The sequence below is a fragment of the Tursiops truncatus genome, chromosome 14 (genome assembly GCF_011762595.2).
Source record: "Tursiops truncatus isolate mTurTru1 chromosome 14, mTurTru1.mat.Y, whole genome shotgun sequence".
NCBI lineage: Eukaryota > Metazoa > Chordata > Mammalia > Artiodactyla > Delphinidae > Tursiops > Tursiops truncatus.
Window position 1 is genome coordinate 29,680,523 of NC_047047.1, and position 19,213 is coordinate 29,699,735.

General features: G+C 47.5%; 1 protein-coding gene across 4 annotated transcripts in view; it reads left to right on the forward strand.

Annotated features, from left to right (window-relative positions):
* Positions 1-19,213, forward strand: part of TGFA (transforming growth factor alpha) — a 114,888-nt gene that overhangs the window by 30,832 nt on the left and 64,843 nt on the right. For all 4 annotated transcript variants that reach the window (XR_012325654.1, XR_012325653.1, XM_033838343.2 and 1 more), the window contains exon 2: positions 5,367-5,420. Coding sequence is in view for 2 of the 4 variants with exons in the window: in XM_033838343.2 (XP_033694234.1) it covers positions 5,367-5,420 (54 nt within the window). In the remaining 2 variants the exon portion in view is untranslated. The remainder of the gene's footprint in view (positions 1-5,366; positions 5,421-19,213) is intronic.

Here is a 19,213-nt window from a genome sequence, read left to right on the forward strand (position 1 = left end):
TGTTAGTTTCTGCTTTATAACAAAGTGAATCAGGTATGCATACACATATATCCTCATATCTCTTCCCTCTTGCGTCTCCCTCCCTCCCACTCTCCCTATCCCACCCCTCTAGGTGGTCACAAAGCACTGAGCTGATCTCCCTGTGCTCTGCGGCTGCTTCCCTAGCTATCTGTTTTACATTTGGTAGTGTATATATGTCCATGCCACTCTCTCACTTCGTCCCCGCTTACCCTTCCCCCTCCCCGTGCCCTCAAGTCCATTCTCTAGTAGGTCTGCGTCTTTATTCCCATTCTGCCCCTAGGTTCTTCATGACCATTTTTTTTTTTAGATTCCATATATATGTGTTAGCATACAGTATTTGTTTTTCACTTTCTGACTTACTTCACTCCGTAAGACAGACTCTAGGTCCATCCACCTCACTACAAATAACTCAATTTCGTTTCTTTTTATGGCTGAGTAATATTCCATTATATATATGTGCCACATCTTCTTTATCCATTCATCTGTCGATGGACACTTAAGTTGCTTCCATGTCTTGGCTATTGTAAATAGAGCTGCAATGAACATTGGGGTACATGTCTCTTTTTGAATTATGAATTTTTGAATTATGGTTTTGAATTATGAATTTTTGAATTATGGTTTTCTCAGGGTGTGCCCGAATGGAGATTGCAGAGAGAGCCCAGGGCACTGGGTCGTATGGTAGTTCTATTTTTAGTTTTTTAAGGAACTTCCATACTGTTCTCCATAGTGGCTGTATCAGTTTACATTCCCACCAACAGTGCAAGAGCGTTCCCTCTTCTCCACACCCTCTCCAGCATTTATTGTTTGTAGACATTTTCATGATGGCCATTCTGACTGGTATGAGGTGATACCTCATTGTGATTTTGATTTGCATTTCTCTAATGATTAGGATTAAAGACGTAAATGTAAGGCCAGACACTATAAAACTCTTAGAGGAAAACATAGGCAGAATACTTTATGACATAAATCACAGCAAGATCCTTTTTGACCCACCTCCTAGAGAAATGAAAATAAAAACAAAAATAAACAAATGGGACCTAATGAAACTTAAAAGCTTTTGCACAGCAAAGGAAACCATAAACAAGATGAAAAGACAACCCTCAGAATGGGAGGAAATATTTGCAAATGAAGCAACTGACAAAGGATTAATCTCCAAAATTTACAAGCAGCTCATGCAGCTCAATATCAAAAAAACAAACAACCCAATCCAAAAATGGGCAGAAGACCTAAACAGACATTTCTCCAAAGAAGATATACAGATTGCCAACAAACACATGAAAGAATCCTCAGCATCATTAATCATTAGAGAAATGCAAATCAAAACTACAATGAGGTATCACCTCACACCAGTCAGAATGGCTATCACCAGAACAGCTGATTTATACAGTGGAGTAGGTAGGAGCAAATGCTGGCTGTAGCAGAGGCCAGAGCAGGGAGGGCATGGTCAGCTCTGCTGGGGTGACTGGGGCCCTGAGGATGCTTCTTCCAGGCTGGGGCCCTAGAGCTGAATGTCCACAGAGGAGGCGAGGCAGTCAGTAGGCCAACAGGTGATGGGTGGAGGGTGTCCCGTGCTGAAGGTGCAGCCGGGTCCCAGTCCCGTGCCTGAGTGAAGGCGTGCATGGAGGGGGCACCCTGCTCTGTGGCCTGGGGGTGAGGAGTGCCCAGCGTCCATCAGCAGCTGTTCCCATTGGCCCAGAGGTGGGTGGGCTTCACAATGGCCCGGTCCTGTGAGCTTACCAGATAAGTAGGCTAGCCTTTCTCTTGACATTCTTCCTGTTGGAAACGTCTGTCTGCATTCCAAACAGCTGAATTATAAGCACTGCAGCCCTTGTCCTTCCTGGAGGGCAGCCTGGGTTCCCACTCTACCTCAAGGAGCGGGGTCCGCCTTTCATAAGGTCTTTATTCCGTTGCATGTGGTTTTCCCCTCACCACCACCCCCTTTCCTTTTTAAAGTTCACGATGCAGGGATTCCCCTCTTTGGAGCTATTTAAACAGAAACAGGGTGCTGGCAGGAGCAGCCCAGAAGGGATTCCTGGCCCAGAGGGAGGCTGGCTGGGTGGCCCTGCGGCAGGCGAGGTCCGGCTTTGAACCTCAGGCGAGAGACACCTGTGGCTGCCAAGCCTCTGTCTGGAGTGTGTGTCGTCTCCCCGGAGCTGCTGACTGTGGCACTGTCCCCGGGCCTGTACTGTCCCCATCCAGGTGCTCCAGGGAAGGATTTCCTGTCCTTCTGATGAGCCTCGGAGCCTGCCAAGTCCACATGTTTCTGGAAGGCCTGTGCACAGCCCGGGGGTGGGGGCTGGCAGTCTGGGCAGCTGGGCTTACGAATACTAGGCTACAGGGAGTCTGGACAGTCACACCCTTGACCCTTCTCGGCAGACCTCACTCGTAGTGGGGGAATTGGAGACAGTGGGAGTATCCCAAGAGGTAACTGATGTAGCTTCTGGAAAAGACGGATCAACCTGGAGGCTAAGCCTGCTGAATCTGTTGTCTGGACTCATTTGGGGGTTGTCACTGGTAAACACACACCTTCCAGTGTGTCATGACAGGCTGTGGTCAGAAGGACTGGTGTTTGGGGTGGTAATTAAACACTGTCTTGGGCACAGGAGTTGAACAGACTTGAATTTGAATTTGGCTGCAGGAGCTTGGGCAAACGTCTCGACCTCTCCAAGCTTCAGTTTCCTCATCTGTAAAACCGGATGTTTCCATGGGCTGGACCAGACGGCAGGGAGGCCAGGAGGTGCCCTGTATCATGGGTTATCGTGAGGACTAAGTAAGATAATGCATGTAAAAGCCGAGTGGTGGGCCTGAGAGTGGCACCTGTCCAATAAGGGGTATCCGCCCACGTGAGAACTGAAAGAGGCCTGACCCTGTCGTTTTGGTCTGGGACCCTCTAGTGAAGGGAAAGCAGAGGCCTCGCCTCCCATCCCAGGGCCTCAACTGCAGTTGTGCCCGAATGGAGACTGCAGAGAGAGCCCAGGGCGCTAAAACGTTTTTCCATGGGAACGTGAGGGTATAGAAAGGAACGATTCTTCTCCTATTGCTCAAATTATGAATAAAAACCCAGTGTCTTTCATCTGTGGGACATGGTGGTTTTGTAAACTCTAATTAGTTCCCAAGACATCTTTGCAAGTTGGCAGCTGCGGACTCCCAGTGAGGAGCAGAGGGGGCAAGAGGACTCACCCCGAGTCTGCGGGAGCCCCCCTCCACACACCCTGCCGACTGGTAAGCATCTCTGTCCCGGCTGGAGTTGGACAGTATTCGCTTTCTTGTTCTGGTTTTGCTGAAGCAGAGGTCACCGTGGAGCCCAGGAACTATACTGACTGACAGGATATAGGGCCGGGGAGGGAGATGGGAAGGTCATTCACTCGTTCAGGGACCGTTTGTGACAGGCCATGGGCACTTTCTGTCGAGAGGTGTGCAAAGCATCCCCGAGTCGTTCCTTTTGGTACCACAGGTCACGGGCCACCTTTGGCCCAGAGTGGTTTGCGGTGGTCAGCAAAATCAGATTGTGACAGGTCCGCAGCTGACAGTGAGAAACCTCTAAGACTTCTTCTGGCTTTGGTAGGAAAGCCTCGTTTTGACGCTTGGTGTGCGGATTACAAACTGGGCTTTTTAGATGTGTCCAGGGGAACCCTAAGACCATGCTTCCAAAGTTAGTGTCTGTTGAGCAGCAAGAAAGAATTGCACGGGGCAGATGTGTGATTTTACTAACTTTCTCTCCTTGTCGCCCACTGTCAACTGGTCTCCCCCAACCCAACTCCAGCACAAACGTCTGGTTCAACACTCTGTAGGAGTATTTGGGAAATCCATGCCAAGCCTGCAGTAAAAGCGGTCTGAAGTTTTTGAGATGTTTCTCATGTCAAAGGCCTCAAGGAAAGTCGTGAGCAGATTGCCATATCTGTTCCAAGCGTGTTTCTCCCTTGAGAGTCAAGGGCTGGTGCGTCGACACTCTGAGGGATAGGAGAAAGGAGCCCTCACAGCCTGCACGGCGGGGGGTGAGCTGGTCCTGAGCATTGGGGTAGGGGTCACAGCGCAGAAGTGTTTGCCTGTTTTCTCTGCCGCCTCTGGGCTAACCTGCAGGCGGCCCAGCCTGTTAGCATGGCCACCACGGCGTCTTTTTGCAGTTTGGTTTTAGGAAGTCATTCTAACTTAATTCATGCTGATTGCACAACTCAGAGAGGTTCCTTTTTCATCAGAATTTTGCTGCTCTGTTTCCTGAAACCTCTGGTACTGTAACATGCTGGCATATAAGGTCATCTGCTGGCAGGGGCAGTTTCACAGGTGGTCACAGGATCTCCTGCTCAGGTGGGCCCTGGGCTTGGGGGGCTAACGCCGCTGCCGCTGTGCAGCTGCAGTCTTGAAATTCTTAACAGTTTTCTCTTTGCATTTGTATCTTGTAAATGAAGTTCAATGGGGCCTTGGGGTGTGCACCGGGGAGGACTTGGGCCTTTTGCCTCCTGTGGTCCCACCTACCATCACCTCCCTGCCTCCCCTGGGTGGGTTCTCACCCCTGCCACCTGGGGCCTGGACACAAGAAAGGCTGGAGTGAGGTGTGCACACCCCACGGCATCCTGAGCAGGGCATGCTGGTAGCTGCCCCATCCTGGGCTGGCAGCCCCACTGCGTTTCTGTGGATGACTGACTCCCCTCCCCCCATCCAGGTTGCCAGGGTGGATATTGCAACACCTTCGCGGGTCACCTGCCCACCTTGGGTTGGGGCGACTGGTTTCTGGGAAGAAGAAACCCCTGACTAGGCTCCCCTGCCCCCAGCTGGGTTGCACACATCCATCCCGCCGCCGGGGGAGGGGAAACGCGGCAGACCGGGGTCACGTGCGCACCTGTGCACTGTCGCAGGGGCCCAGGGTGCCTCTGAGGAGCTGTGCTCACCCTGCAAGTCTCCAAGACCAGAAAGAGCAAATAAAAAACATCACGACATGCTCAACAGTGTGTCAGTACTTAAAGCCACCGAACTGTACACTTAAAGACGGTTAAGATAGTAACTTCTGTGTATGTTTGACCACAAGAAAAATATTTATAAGGTGTTTTTAAAAAGACAGAAACAAGAAACATCATGACAAGTGTTGACAGAGAGACCAGGAAAGGAAGGGAAAAGCTTGATATTTTAGTAACTTAGAGTGCCCATTAGATAGGCACTTTTTTCCCTGCATTTTGGACAGAGGGTCCCACGTCTTCACTTTGCACTGAGCTCCCCGAAGTATGTCACCAAGCCTGCCGTTGGCCACCTTGTGAAACTACCAACTCTCCCTTGTGAGGGCCCACTCTCGAAGCCTGAGTTCATGGGCTGCTGGCCAGACTCTCACCTGTCCTCTCTTCTTCCCCTCACAGGTCTTCTGTTGGCTGTGTGCCAGGCCCTGGCGAACAGTACGTCCGCTCTGAGTGGTGAGTCCCATCCCCTTGGTGTGGGGTGGTGTGCAGAGCATTGCATGGCGGCAGACCCTGGCTGCCTTGTGGAGCCTGAGCTCTAAGCTTCCTCCCGGGGCTCCTGGCCGCTGAGCTCCTGCACAGCTGTCCCTTGCACCCTCTCTGTCCTCTGTGCCAGGGGCTCAGGGAGTGCCCCTGGGAGGTCTTAACTGCTGGCCTCAGGGCTTGCCCTCTCCCTTCTCTGATCAGACAATCACTGTGGGCAGGGGTGCCGGAAAGCAGAGCCCGCACGACCCATAAGCTGGGAACCGTCACGTTATAAACCATCTAAAGAAGAACCCAGATTCCTAAACCCTTTTGTCTCCTTCTGCCTGGTGATTTTGTTCAGTTTTTTTTCCAGTTTATCTTTTGACATTTGTAGTCATATTTCCCTGGTTTCGTTTGCAAGATCCTCGATCAACAGATTGGAAAGTTGGGAAACGTGGGAGGAAAACCATTCACGGGCAGAGGATCACAGAAAGCATCGGCTTCTAGCATTTGTCCATGTGCGCTAATATTTTTATCCAGTTAGTTGGGAAACGTGGGAGGCAAACCCTCCACGGGCAGAGGATCACAGAAAGCATCGGCCTTTAGCATTTGTCCATGTGCGCTAATATTTTTATACAGTTAGTCATGATGAGGAAACTATTTGGATTCCTGCTTTTTAAATTCAAGATTTGGCGTTGTGCGTTTTTCCATGTTGCTAGAAAGTCTTGAAATTTATCCTTTTAAAATGTCATGATGTTCCATGAAAACGGACCTATGTGGTTTAATTAGGCATTTCCCATGGGATATTTTTGTTGCCTCCAGTTTAAATTATAATGCTACATCTTGATGCCTAGAAGGTGTTTCCTTCTTTTGGATTCTTTCCTTAGGACGTATCTCCAGGAGCAAGGATAAATATATTTATGAACCTTTTAACAAATTGCCAGATAGCTTTCCAAGTGAATTGAGCTGATCTCTATGCCAGCAATGCATGATTCTGCCAGTTTCACTGTTCCCTCGTTGACATGGAGTATGCTCCCATCTGTTGTTGCAGTGGCCCCTGCTGTGTTTCCCTAGTTATCTCAGGGAGGTGCCTGGGCAGGAGGTGGTCCTATGCATTCATAAATTCTCTAACCAACCACACAGTGTCCCTGGTACTTGGCTGTTCTCTTCTTCCAGACCTTTCCATCCAAACACAGTGGAGGTGATGCTGCCACTCCCACTGAGTACCAGTCTCCTCTTGGAGCTGTTATTCTTGATGCACTTGAACCATTAAGGTGTCCAAGCCACTTGGTGGCCCATGTTGCCACAGATGCCTTTCTTCCTCTGTGGTATTCTTTTCTGGGACTCGGGGTAGAAGGATCTGTCCCTCCCAAAGCGGTGCTTTTAGAGTCCAGGGTCTGCCAGAGCTTCCATGAAGTAGTTCTTTCACTTTTTAATTACTTCCCCCGTCACAAAGGGCTCAGATATGGTATATAGGGAGGGGGAGATAGCTTTGTGACTCCCCCATGCTGTTTTCAGAACTGCCCCACCCCCCCTTCTGGGATGCATGTACCCCCCAGGTGCATCTCCAGCCTCTCCTGGTGCTCACTGTAGGACCTGGCGGGCCAAGAGCCGGGGTCTCCTCTAAGTCACTTGCAGGTGACAGTTTGTGGTGATGGCAAATGTTGATGCTACCTCCATGGGGACGGGTACTCCTGGTTATTTTATCCCCTCCTCCCATTGCATCCATTTGTACAAGAAAGGCCTAGGGGATGTCGTACCTCAGCCAATCCCCTCAGGGGCCTGGCGTGGCTCCTGCTGAGGCCCTTTGTGGTTTCACAGGCTCTTCCGGGTAGAAATGGGAAAACCTGGGACATTTATCCAGAGAATGACTGTCCTTGCTGCAGTAGTGACCAACCTCTCTTCCATCTTTCCTTTCTGGACTTGCTTCTGTGAGATAGTCTCAGGTCCTTGTTGATATCAGAGACATACTCTCCCTCATGATGATGTATGTTCAGAAAACAGTAGTTGTGTCCTGCCCTTTTGCACATGACCCTGTAACTGGCTGAGTGCCCCTCTGTAGCCCAGTGTGGTGGGTGAGAGCAGAGGCGGTGCCACGCCTTCTAGTGTCCAGGGGGCCTTGAGATCTTGGAGTTGGTTGGCGATATGTGGAGAAGGGAGGTGGGCTGCCCATCTGGCCTCTGCATTGCTCTCTGTTTGATGGGTTACTTAGCTATGGGACTTGTGCCCCGGAGAGGTTAATGGACTAGTTCTTTCCATGTTTGCTTACTCTCTACCCTACTCCATTGGACCAAGCCATGAGTCCAGAGAGGGCTGGGCTAGTTAGTAGACAAGTCCAAATGGTGATGGCCGTGTCATAGCCACCCCTCCAAGGGCTAGGACTTTGTGACTAAATCAGCCTTGTCTGCTCAACTTCCTCTTCCTTTAGGGTGACCTTCCTATCTCCTAGAAGACTCCCCAGGCCCTGGTAGGCCTTGACCATCCCATGCCACCCCGACGCTGTCCTCTCCAGACATGGCTAAAATCCTGCTGTGGGTGCAGCTCAAACTGGGGACAACCCCTGCCAGCCATACTCACTACCCCAGCACTGGGGTATGTGTGTATTTAATTCTTGACTAATTCAGGAAGTAAAACTATTTGTTACTGTTTATAATAGAAATCTTCATACATAGAAAAGAAGAAATAATAGTGAAATCAATCCCCATATACCCAGCTTCAGCAATTAGGACACTCTGCAATTTTTTCTTTCATATGTTCTCTCACCTTTGTGAGTTTTATCTTTGTTGGGATAGTTTAAAACAAAGTCCATTTCACTTGTGAACACTGCTTATATCTAACAGGTAGGAACTTTAAAAACAAAACCCTAGTTCAGTTACACCCACAAAAGCAACGAGAATTCCTTTTTTGTTAGATCCTTAAATATGGAGGGTGGATGATGCCGACTTCAAATCCGTGGGCTTCCTTTAATTTGCATTCCCTTTGTCACACGATGAGACGTTTTAGATTTGTTGTTGTTGTTCTAGATTTTTTTTTTTTCCTCACGTGTTATGCAGGATCTTAGTTCCGCAATCAGGGATCGAACCCGTGCCCCCCCGCAGTGGAACCGAGGAATCTTAACCACTGGAACGCCAGGGAGGTCCCCAATTTTCATTCCCTTTGATGTTTTCATAGTTTTCTTTCTACTTATATTTCCTTTCAGGTCAACAGTGCTTTTGGAAAATGTGCTCGTGTATATACTGGGTGACTGACTTCCACATCTGAGTCCCTCCTACAACCCTCATGCTCTGGTTGTTGGTGGGCTCATTTACTAAATCGTCAAACTGTCCATTTAGGTGTGAAGATGGGTTGTTTTAGGACAGAAGCTATGAGAGCTTCACCCATGGCATAAATATGCAGGTCTCTCCACTCTCAGAGTTGATTGGAATGAGAAGCAGTAATGGACATAAGAAGGTTTTGGTACATCCCTGACTGATGGCGCTGGAGCAAAGGAGTGCAGGCACACTCAGAATTCAGCTCTAACGTTTTGATGGAGAAGCACAGAGAGAACATTGCAAACTCCATGTGCCAATCAGGAGTAGAATATGAGCTTGAAGGAACAGGGGCTGATCCCACGTGGCTTTCTTGTGCTTTTCCCCCAGAAAAGTTCCATGTTCTCATGACTTCATGGTTGCTCCTGACTTTCTTGTTGAGGTTTCATTGGTTTCTTCCGATCTTCCTTTTTATAAAGCCCCATATGTGGAGGGTAGATGATGCCAGAGGCATGGGAAACTGGCATTATTGTCATCAGTAGATGCTTCTCAGACATCTGCTTTGGGTGGGCCATTGGAGGGATACATGCCTTAGGCTGAAGTTTAGGCATCCTGGGCATTGGGCCCATCTGGTCTGAGTTTTGCCGAGTTCCTGGGCAAGTTATGCATCTGGTTCCTGTTTGGATCGTAGTTTCCTCCTCTGTTGGCCTTGAATCAGAAATCACCCGTGACGTTTTTCACGTGATCACTCTGATGGATAGATAGAGACTACCTGGAAAGCTTTGCTGAGGATTATATGGCTGCCTTCAGACTGTCGGGAAATATGGCAGTGGTCAACTGGCGGTGCCTGCCACAGGCCTCAGATAGGCTGGTGGTAGTGTGACCGCCACGTATCTCATTCTCTTGGAGCTAGGTGCTATTGTACATTCAGGTTCTAACATTATAGTTACTGGACAACTTCTGTGTCCTCGTCCGCACTACACAGGTGAACCCGTAATGAGAGCCTCATAGTGACAGAAGGCAACCACAGCTGACTGCTTAGTGTATGATTTAGAAAATAATTGCTACAAAAGTGAAGTCAGTCGTCTGGGAGTCAGGACAGAAAATCTGTCTCCGGTTGGTTGTCAATGTGTAAAGCGTGCAGAGAAACGTTAGCTGGAGGCAAGGTGAGGGTGGCAGGCAGCACCTACAGCTTAGAGCTTCGCATCCTTCACAAAGAGTTACAGCCTATCTTCAACGGCACCTTTTCATGCCCCTGACAAGGGACAGAATGCATCCTGGGTAAGTTGTTGGGTGGCTGCTTGCTTAACCCTCGGAAATGTTGCGTAGTTCCCAGGCTGCCCATGAGGTTCTCGTGTTTTCGTGAGACTTGCTGTAGTGACCGAGGGGTGTGGTGAGGGCCTTGCTCGGGCACCTGGCTGTCTTCCTTGCACGATCTGGGTCCTCGGGTGGCTCTTTAAACCTCTGAATTCGGCTCCTTCCTCTAGCCTGTGTCTAGTGACCCCCACCGGGAACCGGGCAGTGTTGGAAGCCTTACCTAATTCAGCATCTGGGAGACTTCAGGGGCAATGATAAAAGACCATGGAAAATCCACAGTGCTGTTATTCATGGGGAAGGTCACTCTTATCGACTAGCTTGGGGAGATGGTGGTCAGATTTTGGTGGGGACTTTGGGCTTAACTCTGTTGAGAAGGGCAAGTTTGGGCTGGGAGTGCAGAGGGAGGGCAAATCTGATTATAGGGAGCAGTCTTTGAAGGCGTTACTTGTTTGGAAAACAGGTAGAACATGGGTCAGCCAGCAAGCAAGGGATCTGTTTATTGCTCATCTCACCTAACAAAAGCTTTTCAGAACTGCAAACCACTTCCCCGTTCCATTGTCTGGAGTTTTCCCACGTGGAGCTGAAGTCATTCTAAAATTAGAAAGCTCACGTGTTCTACCCAGGTACGTGGTTCACTGTTCCAAATATGTGTCTGGAGCACAAGAGACTTGGTATGACTTTGTTAGGGGCTAAAGGCACAGACAGCCATAGGTGCTGGGACTAGCTCACTTCAGAGGACACTTAGTGGACCGTGGAGCCTCAGGAGAGAGACAGGGACTCTTTCTCCTTTCCTCATTTTACCTTTGACTTTCTGCAGAGGAAACTGTGCTGGATCAGAGGGATGTTTGCTTGGGGTAGTAGACAGGCCACAGGATGTGGAATCCAGGATTGTAATTCTGACTCACTAGCTGTGTGACATCTGTAGTGCTCTTAAATCTCCCTGAACCCCAGCTGCCCCTCATAAAATTAAGGAGTTGGATGAAGGCAGTCTTTTCAAACTGTGAGTCACAAAATCACTTTAGTGGGTCACAACCAACATGTTTTAAAAGGAGATCGAATAGTTTAGACTAGAGAATTTCAGAGGGCATTACATGAAGGAAAGTCAGGTAATGTTTCATGATACTGTTGTTGGGGTTATCCATGGATTTATATATTGGCATTCTGCATTCGTTTACTTGTGTAAGCTGCACCCTTACTGCATCCTCTGTAATTTCCATATTTGATTTCTTCCGCGTAAGAACTTAGACGCTTGCAAAGTAAGGGCTGTAAATCTTTGTAGATTTACGTATACTTTTCCCCCCGTACACCTAGTCCTTTTTAGTTGTCTTGTTCACCCCTAATTTGACAGCAGTTCTTTTTTTTTTTTAACATCTTTATTGGAGTAAAATTGCTTTACAATTGTGTGTGAGTTTCTGCTTTATAACAAAGTGAATCAGCTATACATACACGTATATCCCCATATCTCCTCCCTCTTGCGTCTCCCTCCCACCCTCCCTACCCACCCCTCTAGGTGGTCACAAAGCACCGAGCTGATCTCCCTGTGCTATGCGGCTGCTTCCCACTAGCTATCTATTTCACATTTGGTAGTGTGTATATGACAGCAGTTCTTTTTATCTACTCACCTTTATCAAGTCTTTCCAGAACACTCCACTTACGATAGAAACAACAGCTCTTTCCTTATGCATAGATATGTCATTAGTTTATGTAATATGTAATTAAATTATGTAAATACAATAAAGAGTGCAACTGACATAAATAGGTTTGGGAACAAACACACATGTCCTCTTGGTAAATATATAGCTTCACTGGTAAAAACAGAAACGGGCTGGTAAGCTAGAGTAGCCAACTCATTGAGCTTTTGCACTCTGAGGACATTGGTCTAGTTGTTTTAACAAAGGAGTGGAGAGGATGGATTGGGAAATCAAGGCCCTGGTTTAAGTTGAGCTCAGATAAGAGAGCATCTACCAGCTTTGAAAAAAGCAAAGCAAGTGACACAACTCCTGGATTTCTAAAAATCAAGGCCTATAGAAGCCTACTGTTCTCCCACTTTTTAGTTTTCAACTTTTACTTAGCACACACTTATGAGGTACTACCTTATGCCAGGCGTTGTGCTAGGCCCTGGAGATACACATGAGAAGTCACTATGAGCCCTGGCATCAGAGAGCATAGCGTCAGGCAGATGATGATGATGATTTTTACATCTCAAAGTAAATCATAAACCTAGACCATGTGATCTACCATATGGATTTCTTTGAAGAAAACACCTGCTTCCACTATATGCAGACTTCCCTTTTTTTTTTTTTTTTTTTTTTTTTAATGCAGTACGCAGGCCTCTCCCTGCTGTGGCCTCTCCCGTTGCGGAGCACAGCCTCCGGACGCGCAGGCCCAGCGGCCATGGCTCACGGGCCCAGCCGCTCCGCGGCACGTGGGATCCTCCCGGACCGGGGCACAAACCCGTGCCCTCTGCATCGGCAGGCGGACTCTCAACCACTGCGCCACCAGGGAAGCCCCCCATTTTTAATCCAAGTGCCAAACTGTATACTTTTTATTTTCTTTGATAAATTGCTTCGTGCTCAGTTTGGCCCGTGGTGCCGAGCTGGTTTTCCATCTGATTGATCACCCGTCTGGGCTGTGGTTGGCATCTGTGGAGCCGGCAAAATCCCAGAATTGCTGAGCAGTGAGGCCCCACAGATTGTGGCCTTTTACTCTGTACCTACCGTGAAGATCATTCTAATACCAGTTCATTCCATCTCTGCGCCACTTAGCTCAGAGTCTCAAGAGAGAGAATTGGATCGGTTTGCCCCCTTTGGTCAAGTGGTAACCCAACAGCTGTGGCAGGACTGGGAAGGGGAAGCTGCAGGTAGCAAGGTGCCAAAGATCAACAAAGATTTATTGAGCACTTATTATGTGCCAGGCCCTGATCAAAATAAAGTCTATGTTTTTAAGAACCTTATACTCTGCTGGGAAAGATAGACATACTATTAAATTTTTATCTATCAAATCGGCGCATTTTTGAGAATGGCAACACTGAGTGCTGGTGTGTGTGAGGTGAGACAGCTACATATATTGCTTATGGATGTCCATATTGACTTTCTAGGAAAGAGCTTAGTATTAATGGGGAACTTGCTTCCTTAGTATTAGTAAGAACCTTAAAATGGTCCATGCCCTGTGACTGAACAGTTACACTTTTAGCCATCTATGTTACAAAAATAACCAGCGATGTTAGGTTATTCTCCATTATAGTAAAATATAGCCAAGTTAAATGTCAGCAAGAGGGAAATAGTGATGGGACAGGTGGATAGATTTTAAATGAAAGCCCTTTAAAATCATGCTGAAGAATATTTAACAATATGGGAGAATGCACGTGTAAATAAACAGAAAAAGTAGTATATAAAATTGAATATAATATATCAAAATTGTACAGAGAGATGCAAAAATAAAGGGCAAACATCATACGGTATTAACATTAATTATCTCTGACTAATGGGAATGTAGGTGATTTTCATTTCCTTTGTACTTTCCTGTCTTTCTACCCTGTCTACAGCAAGCATGTTTTAATACTATAGTCAGAAATAAAAGGAGCTACATTTTTTAAAATAAATTTACTTATTTATTTGGTTGTGTTGGGTCTTGGTTGCTGCGCACGGGCTTTCTCTAGTTGTGGCAGCGGGGGCTACTCTTCGTTGTGGTGCGTGGGCTTCTCACTGCGGTGGCTTCTCTTGTTGCAGAGCATGGGCTCTAGGTGCGCGGGCTTCAGTAGTTGTGGCTCGTGGCCTCTAGAGCGCAGGCTCAGTAGTTGTGGCTCACTGGCTTAGTTGCCCCGCGGCATCTGGGATCTTCCTGGGCCAGGGGTCGAACCTGTGTCCCCTGTATTGGCAGGCGGATTCTTAACCATTGCGCCACCAGGGAAGTCCCGAAAGGAGCTACATTTTTAAAAAGAAAGAAAAGGCTGTGGCTGACATCCTGCCCTGCAGGTCTGTTGGCCAGCACAGGTTGAATGCAGGCTGCCTCGGTCTTGCTGCCAGGGCTGCAGCTGTCACTGAGGCTCGGGCAGCGCCGCTGTTTCTGGAGCACAGGGACCTGCCATACTGGCCTGCATGAGGGCTGCCTCAGTTCCTGCAGCTTGGCACCCACCCCCAGGGACCTCGCTGTCTGGAGATGTTGACCCCAACAGGATAATTGCCAGTTCACCTCCAGTTCTGGGGATGCTCATCCAAACTCTTCTTGGGTGACCCTTTGGCTCCTAAATCCTGATCCACTTTTTTTTTTTTTTTTTTTTTTTAATTTTTGGCTTCATTGGGTCTTTGCAGCTGCGCACGGGCTTCTCATCGCAGTGGCTTCTCTTGTTGCGGAGCATGGGCTCTAGGCGCGGGAGCCCTAGAGCACGCAGGCTCAGCAGTTGTGGCTCACGGGCTCTAGAGCGCAGGCTCAGTAGCTGTGGCACACGGGCTTAGCTGCTCCGTGGCATATGGGATCTTCCCAGACCAGGGCTGCCGATCTCCTGCATTGGCAGGCAGATTCTTAACCACTGCGCCACCAGGGAAGCCCCTGATCCAGTTTTATCTCTGGTTTTCAACAGAGAGGCTGGGCTTTTCCAGGCCCCCAGCCCTAGAGTCAGTCTCTAGAATGTGAAAACTCTGGAACTGGACAGAGTTCAGATTCTCCCTCTGCCTCTTACTAGCTGTGGGACCTTAAGCAAATCACCTAACCTCTCTGTATCTCAGCTTCCTTATCTACGAAATAGGAGTAATAGGACCTGCTCTTAGGGTTGTTGTGAGGGTGCAAAGATTACACATGAAACACTTGGAGCTGTGTGCACACACACGTAGGTACTCTGCTGCTACGCCTCTTACTGTATTATTGGTGATGCACAGTCATGACGCCAGACCTGTATCTTTATGGGTGCTTTTATCCCCTGCAGTTCAGTTCTAAGGCAGTGGTTCTCGTGTTTCAATGTGCAGAATAGTCATCCCGCTGACTGTGTTAAAATGCAGATTTCTGGGCCCCCGTCATCATGTGGCCCAGATCAGCACTTCTGGTCCTCAACGGCATTTCGCTAAGGCCCGATGGGAAGAAGTTGAGTGGTACACACCCTTGTAGGCTGAGGGGTTTTCTCCGTAAGACAACAGCCCCTCCCCGTCCCTGGAGTTCTTGCTTCTTCGCTGGACAGAGCCGGTTTCTGGGAGTCTGTGAAATTGTTTGTGTTCCAGGACTGACTTTCTAGCATTCACCTGGAAGCTTGGTAAAGACAACCCAAAACCTCAGAACTTGGGCCATCACCTCAAAACATCCTCTTTCTTGTTAGCCTTGCTATGACGAAATGATGAACACGGAAGCTTTTGGGTAAGGCATCAGCTTTGTTTTCTGAGAGCCTGACCCAAACCTCCTGCCTCTGAGTTTGGGGAACAGCCTGGGTGTCTGGTTATTTACTAATGAAGGGACCTTTAGCTGTTTTGACGGGGCCGGGTTCAGATGTCCTCCTAGCAGCCTCAGTAACTTTGACTTACAGTTTCATTCTGAATCTCTCTTCTTCGTTTCCTGTCTAGAAAGTTATTGTGCAACTTTCTTATCAGAATGTGTAACAGAAGGTGATTTCATATGTTTGACCATTTAATCACTAGGCTGCACTGGCTAAAATGTTTCTGAAATACCAAAACATGCTAGCACTAAACAAGGGGGAAAATGGGTAAGATGAAATAGAAGGGAGGGCTCAGTTTTACTCGTGCCATGGAGCTAGGTTCAGAAGAAGGCTGCTTTTCTTCTCAGTGGTCGTTTAGCAGCCCGCCTAGGAAGCTCTCTTTCTGGCCCTTTTTGTCCAGGGGGCTTGGGATATAATAAACATCTCTCCCTGCCTTACACAGTAGGTCTAGGAAGGCATTTTTTGAATCTTGAAAGTGAAAAATGTTAGCTCTTACTAGGAAATCTGGCACTAATGAATCTTCCTGGTGCTCTGGGGCCTGACAAATGGAAATACAATCATGAATCATGTAGCCACCCACAGGAGCCTCTATAAAAGTCTGGGTCTAGCAGGCTTTCCACCTGATATCCTGTTAAATAACCACAGCCCAGCACAGCGAAAGGTTCTAGAAACCTAGATGCACATCTAACCAGATGATAACCACATCGTAGTTGTCGTTGTAGGCAATTTCCTAAGGATTTAACCCTAGGTCGGTGCTTCCCAACCTTTTTCAGAATAAAAACCTAATTTGAACGTCAAAAGTATGTGACACTTCATAGTTAGTAGTTGTGCCTTTTTTTTTTTTTTGCGGTACGCGGGCCTTTCACTGTTGTGGCCTCTCCCGTTGTGGAGCACAGGCTCCGGACGCGCAGGCTCAGCGGCCATGGCTCACGGGCCCAGCTGCTCTACGGCATGTGGGATCTTCCTGGACCGGGGCACGAACCCGTGTCCCCTGCATCGGCAGGCGGACTCTCAACCGCTGCGCCACCAGGGAAGCCCAGTTGTGCCTTTAATATTAAATTAATATATGAAAGTTGCAGTGAGAACTCAGGAACACTTCGAAGTAAATTTGTATTTTATCGGTCACAACAGAGTTCACGTAGTAATGTGACCTAACACTTATAGAACTCTCACTGTATGCTGGATACTTTTCTATATATCTGCATTTAATTCCTAGAACTCTAGGAAGAAGGTACTATTATTAGCCCCATTTTACAGTTGGCAAAACTGAGGCACAGAGAAGTTAAGTAACTTGCCCAAGATCACATAGAAAGCGGCAGAACTGGGCTTTGAACCCAGGTAACAGCATTGTTGGAAGCACTTCATCACTAGGCTTGAGAAATACACACACACAGATACACGTGTATCTCATTCAAACCACAGATATTACTTGAGGGAAGATTTACCAACACCTAGCATTAAATAACTCTAATTCTCTTTTTTTCTACCTTCCACAAGACAAATTAGGACCAACTTTCTTGGGTTTTTAATCCTCTTTTCCACTAAAAATTAGACCTACATCTTAAAGCAAAGCATGGGCATGTATATGTATATAAATGCATGTGCACATGTGAGTGCTCATGTGTGAGCATGTATGTATACGTATATAAGCTTCTGTTTAATTTTATATTCTTCTTAACACAAAACTGTGGAATCTTCCTTTGTACACTTATTCTTCCATTCAGCGAAGACTGACTCAATCCTAGGATATGCTGAGTCCCAGGGGAACAACTAAGACATCGTTCCTGCCCTTGAGAATCTCAGCATCTCAGGGCAGAACTGTCTGGCTAACAGATAATCACACCCGCGGGTGGCACACGTGCTGTTGGGTGGCTGCACAAGGTGCCGAGGGAGAGAGGGAACCTGAAGTTGTTCTTTGGGAGGCATCAGGGAAGGCGTCTCACAGGAAGTGACTTTTGAACTGAGTTTTGGAGGCTGAGATGGAGTTAGGCAGGCAGACTTTTGGGGAGAGGACGTGCTTGCAGGTGTGTGGAGGTGAGGCTGGCAGAAAGCGGTAGCCAGCTGAGGAAGACCGTGCGTGGACTTTGTTCTGAGGTGTACAGATTATTATCATTGTGAATGTTTGCATAGATCTAGTCACAGAAAGGTGCTTCCTGAGGGAACCTTTTCCTAGATTTACCTAAGGTGGTTGTAACTCGGCTTTTGAAACACAAGGGGTTAAATCTAGAGAACTCCAAGGTCACAAAGTCCATGTGGGTGATAACACAGCCCTCCCACTCTTTAGCTTTGTCATGTGTGATGGCCCCATTTGCTAGCTGCCTTGGGTGTATATCCAGTGGAAGTAGTTAGAAATTCTCGGTTATTCTTAGAGCTTCAGTTTCACTTGATTTCAGCTTCTCATTAGCAGGTGAGGGAATTATGCCTTTTCACCTACTTAAGTGTGGCTTGATGAAAAGGTGCCTAAAAATAAAAATCATAAGGCTGATAGCACAGTAGTTACAGTAGAATCTAGAGTCAGCCTGGATTCAGGTCTTAACTGTGCCCTTTGGGGACTGTGATCCCAGGCAAGTTAACTTTTCTGTGCCTCAGTTTCCCCATCTGTAAAGTAGAGGTAACAACAGAGCGTCCTTCATAGGGTCATTGTGAGGTTTAAAGAGATGACCTTGTAAAGTGCTCAAACAGGGCAAGGTGCAGAGTAAGATCTGTGTATTGGTCACATAAATCTTTTCAAAGATAGTGAAAGCAGTGATATACATGTGAGAAATGGTATTCGAAGTACGGAGATGGCCTGAAGCAGTTGGTAGCCAGGACACGAGTTGAGTTTAAAGTTGTAAAGGACTGAGCCGGGGTAAGCCGTATAACTCCACGCTCAGGGGCTTGCCCTTGAAACTTAAAGGAAAGGTCAGAGGAAGCCCCACTCAGCCTGTTGGGAAGTGGTGTTATAGAACCTGCCACTTAGAAGATCCCAAAATTAAGCTCTCCGTTTAGAACTGTGGTACCCAACGTAGAGGAAACACAGCCTGGCCCTTCGGTGGCAGTGATGGGAGACGTGGGATGTTGTGCTCTATTCTGAGTAGTGAGATTTAGGAGGGACGTAGAGAAGCTGGAGAAACTGAACCACCATGAGAAGCCAAGGCACCGGAGGGCAGACGAGCAAGGCGAAGGTCTCAGCTCCCTGTACGGGGTACCTGGCACAGGCCACACAGTCACATGCTTGAGGGATTCACAGTCCCGCTACATGGAAGGCCTTTGACACCGTTGTTTAAAATAAAGTGCAAATGGGTTGCTCTCCCTCCTGTGAAGGCTTCAGGGAGTGGCTGGTGATCCTGTGTGAGGACTATTTATAGCTATTAGAAGAGAAGAGTTCAGTCCTAATTCCCCTTTTGATTCTAATGATTTCAGAATCTAAGTGGAAGCACAGGTTAGAAATGTATAAAGATGGAGAAATAATTAGCTAGTGAAACTGAGAACATACCTAATTGAGGATTGTGAGCTATTGGGATTAAATAGCTTTTAGCTTGAGAAAGAGGATATTATACTGAAGGGATCTTTGGCCAAATTTGACTTGACTTTCTTTCTTTTTTAAACATTTAAAAAAAATATTCATATGACTGTGAGGGCTTACTACAGACAGCTGTGCTGGGCATCAGAGATGGGCAAGGGACAGTCCCCACGCTCAGGGCCCTTTAACTGGGAAAAGTGAGGAGTAAAACTTCGAACCTTACTTGAGTTAAATGCCCACCAAACTCTGTAATAACCTAAATGGGAAAAGAATTTGAAAAAGAATAGATACATGTATA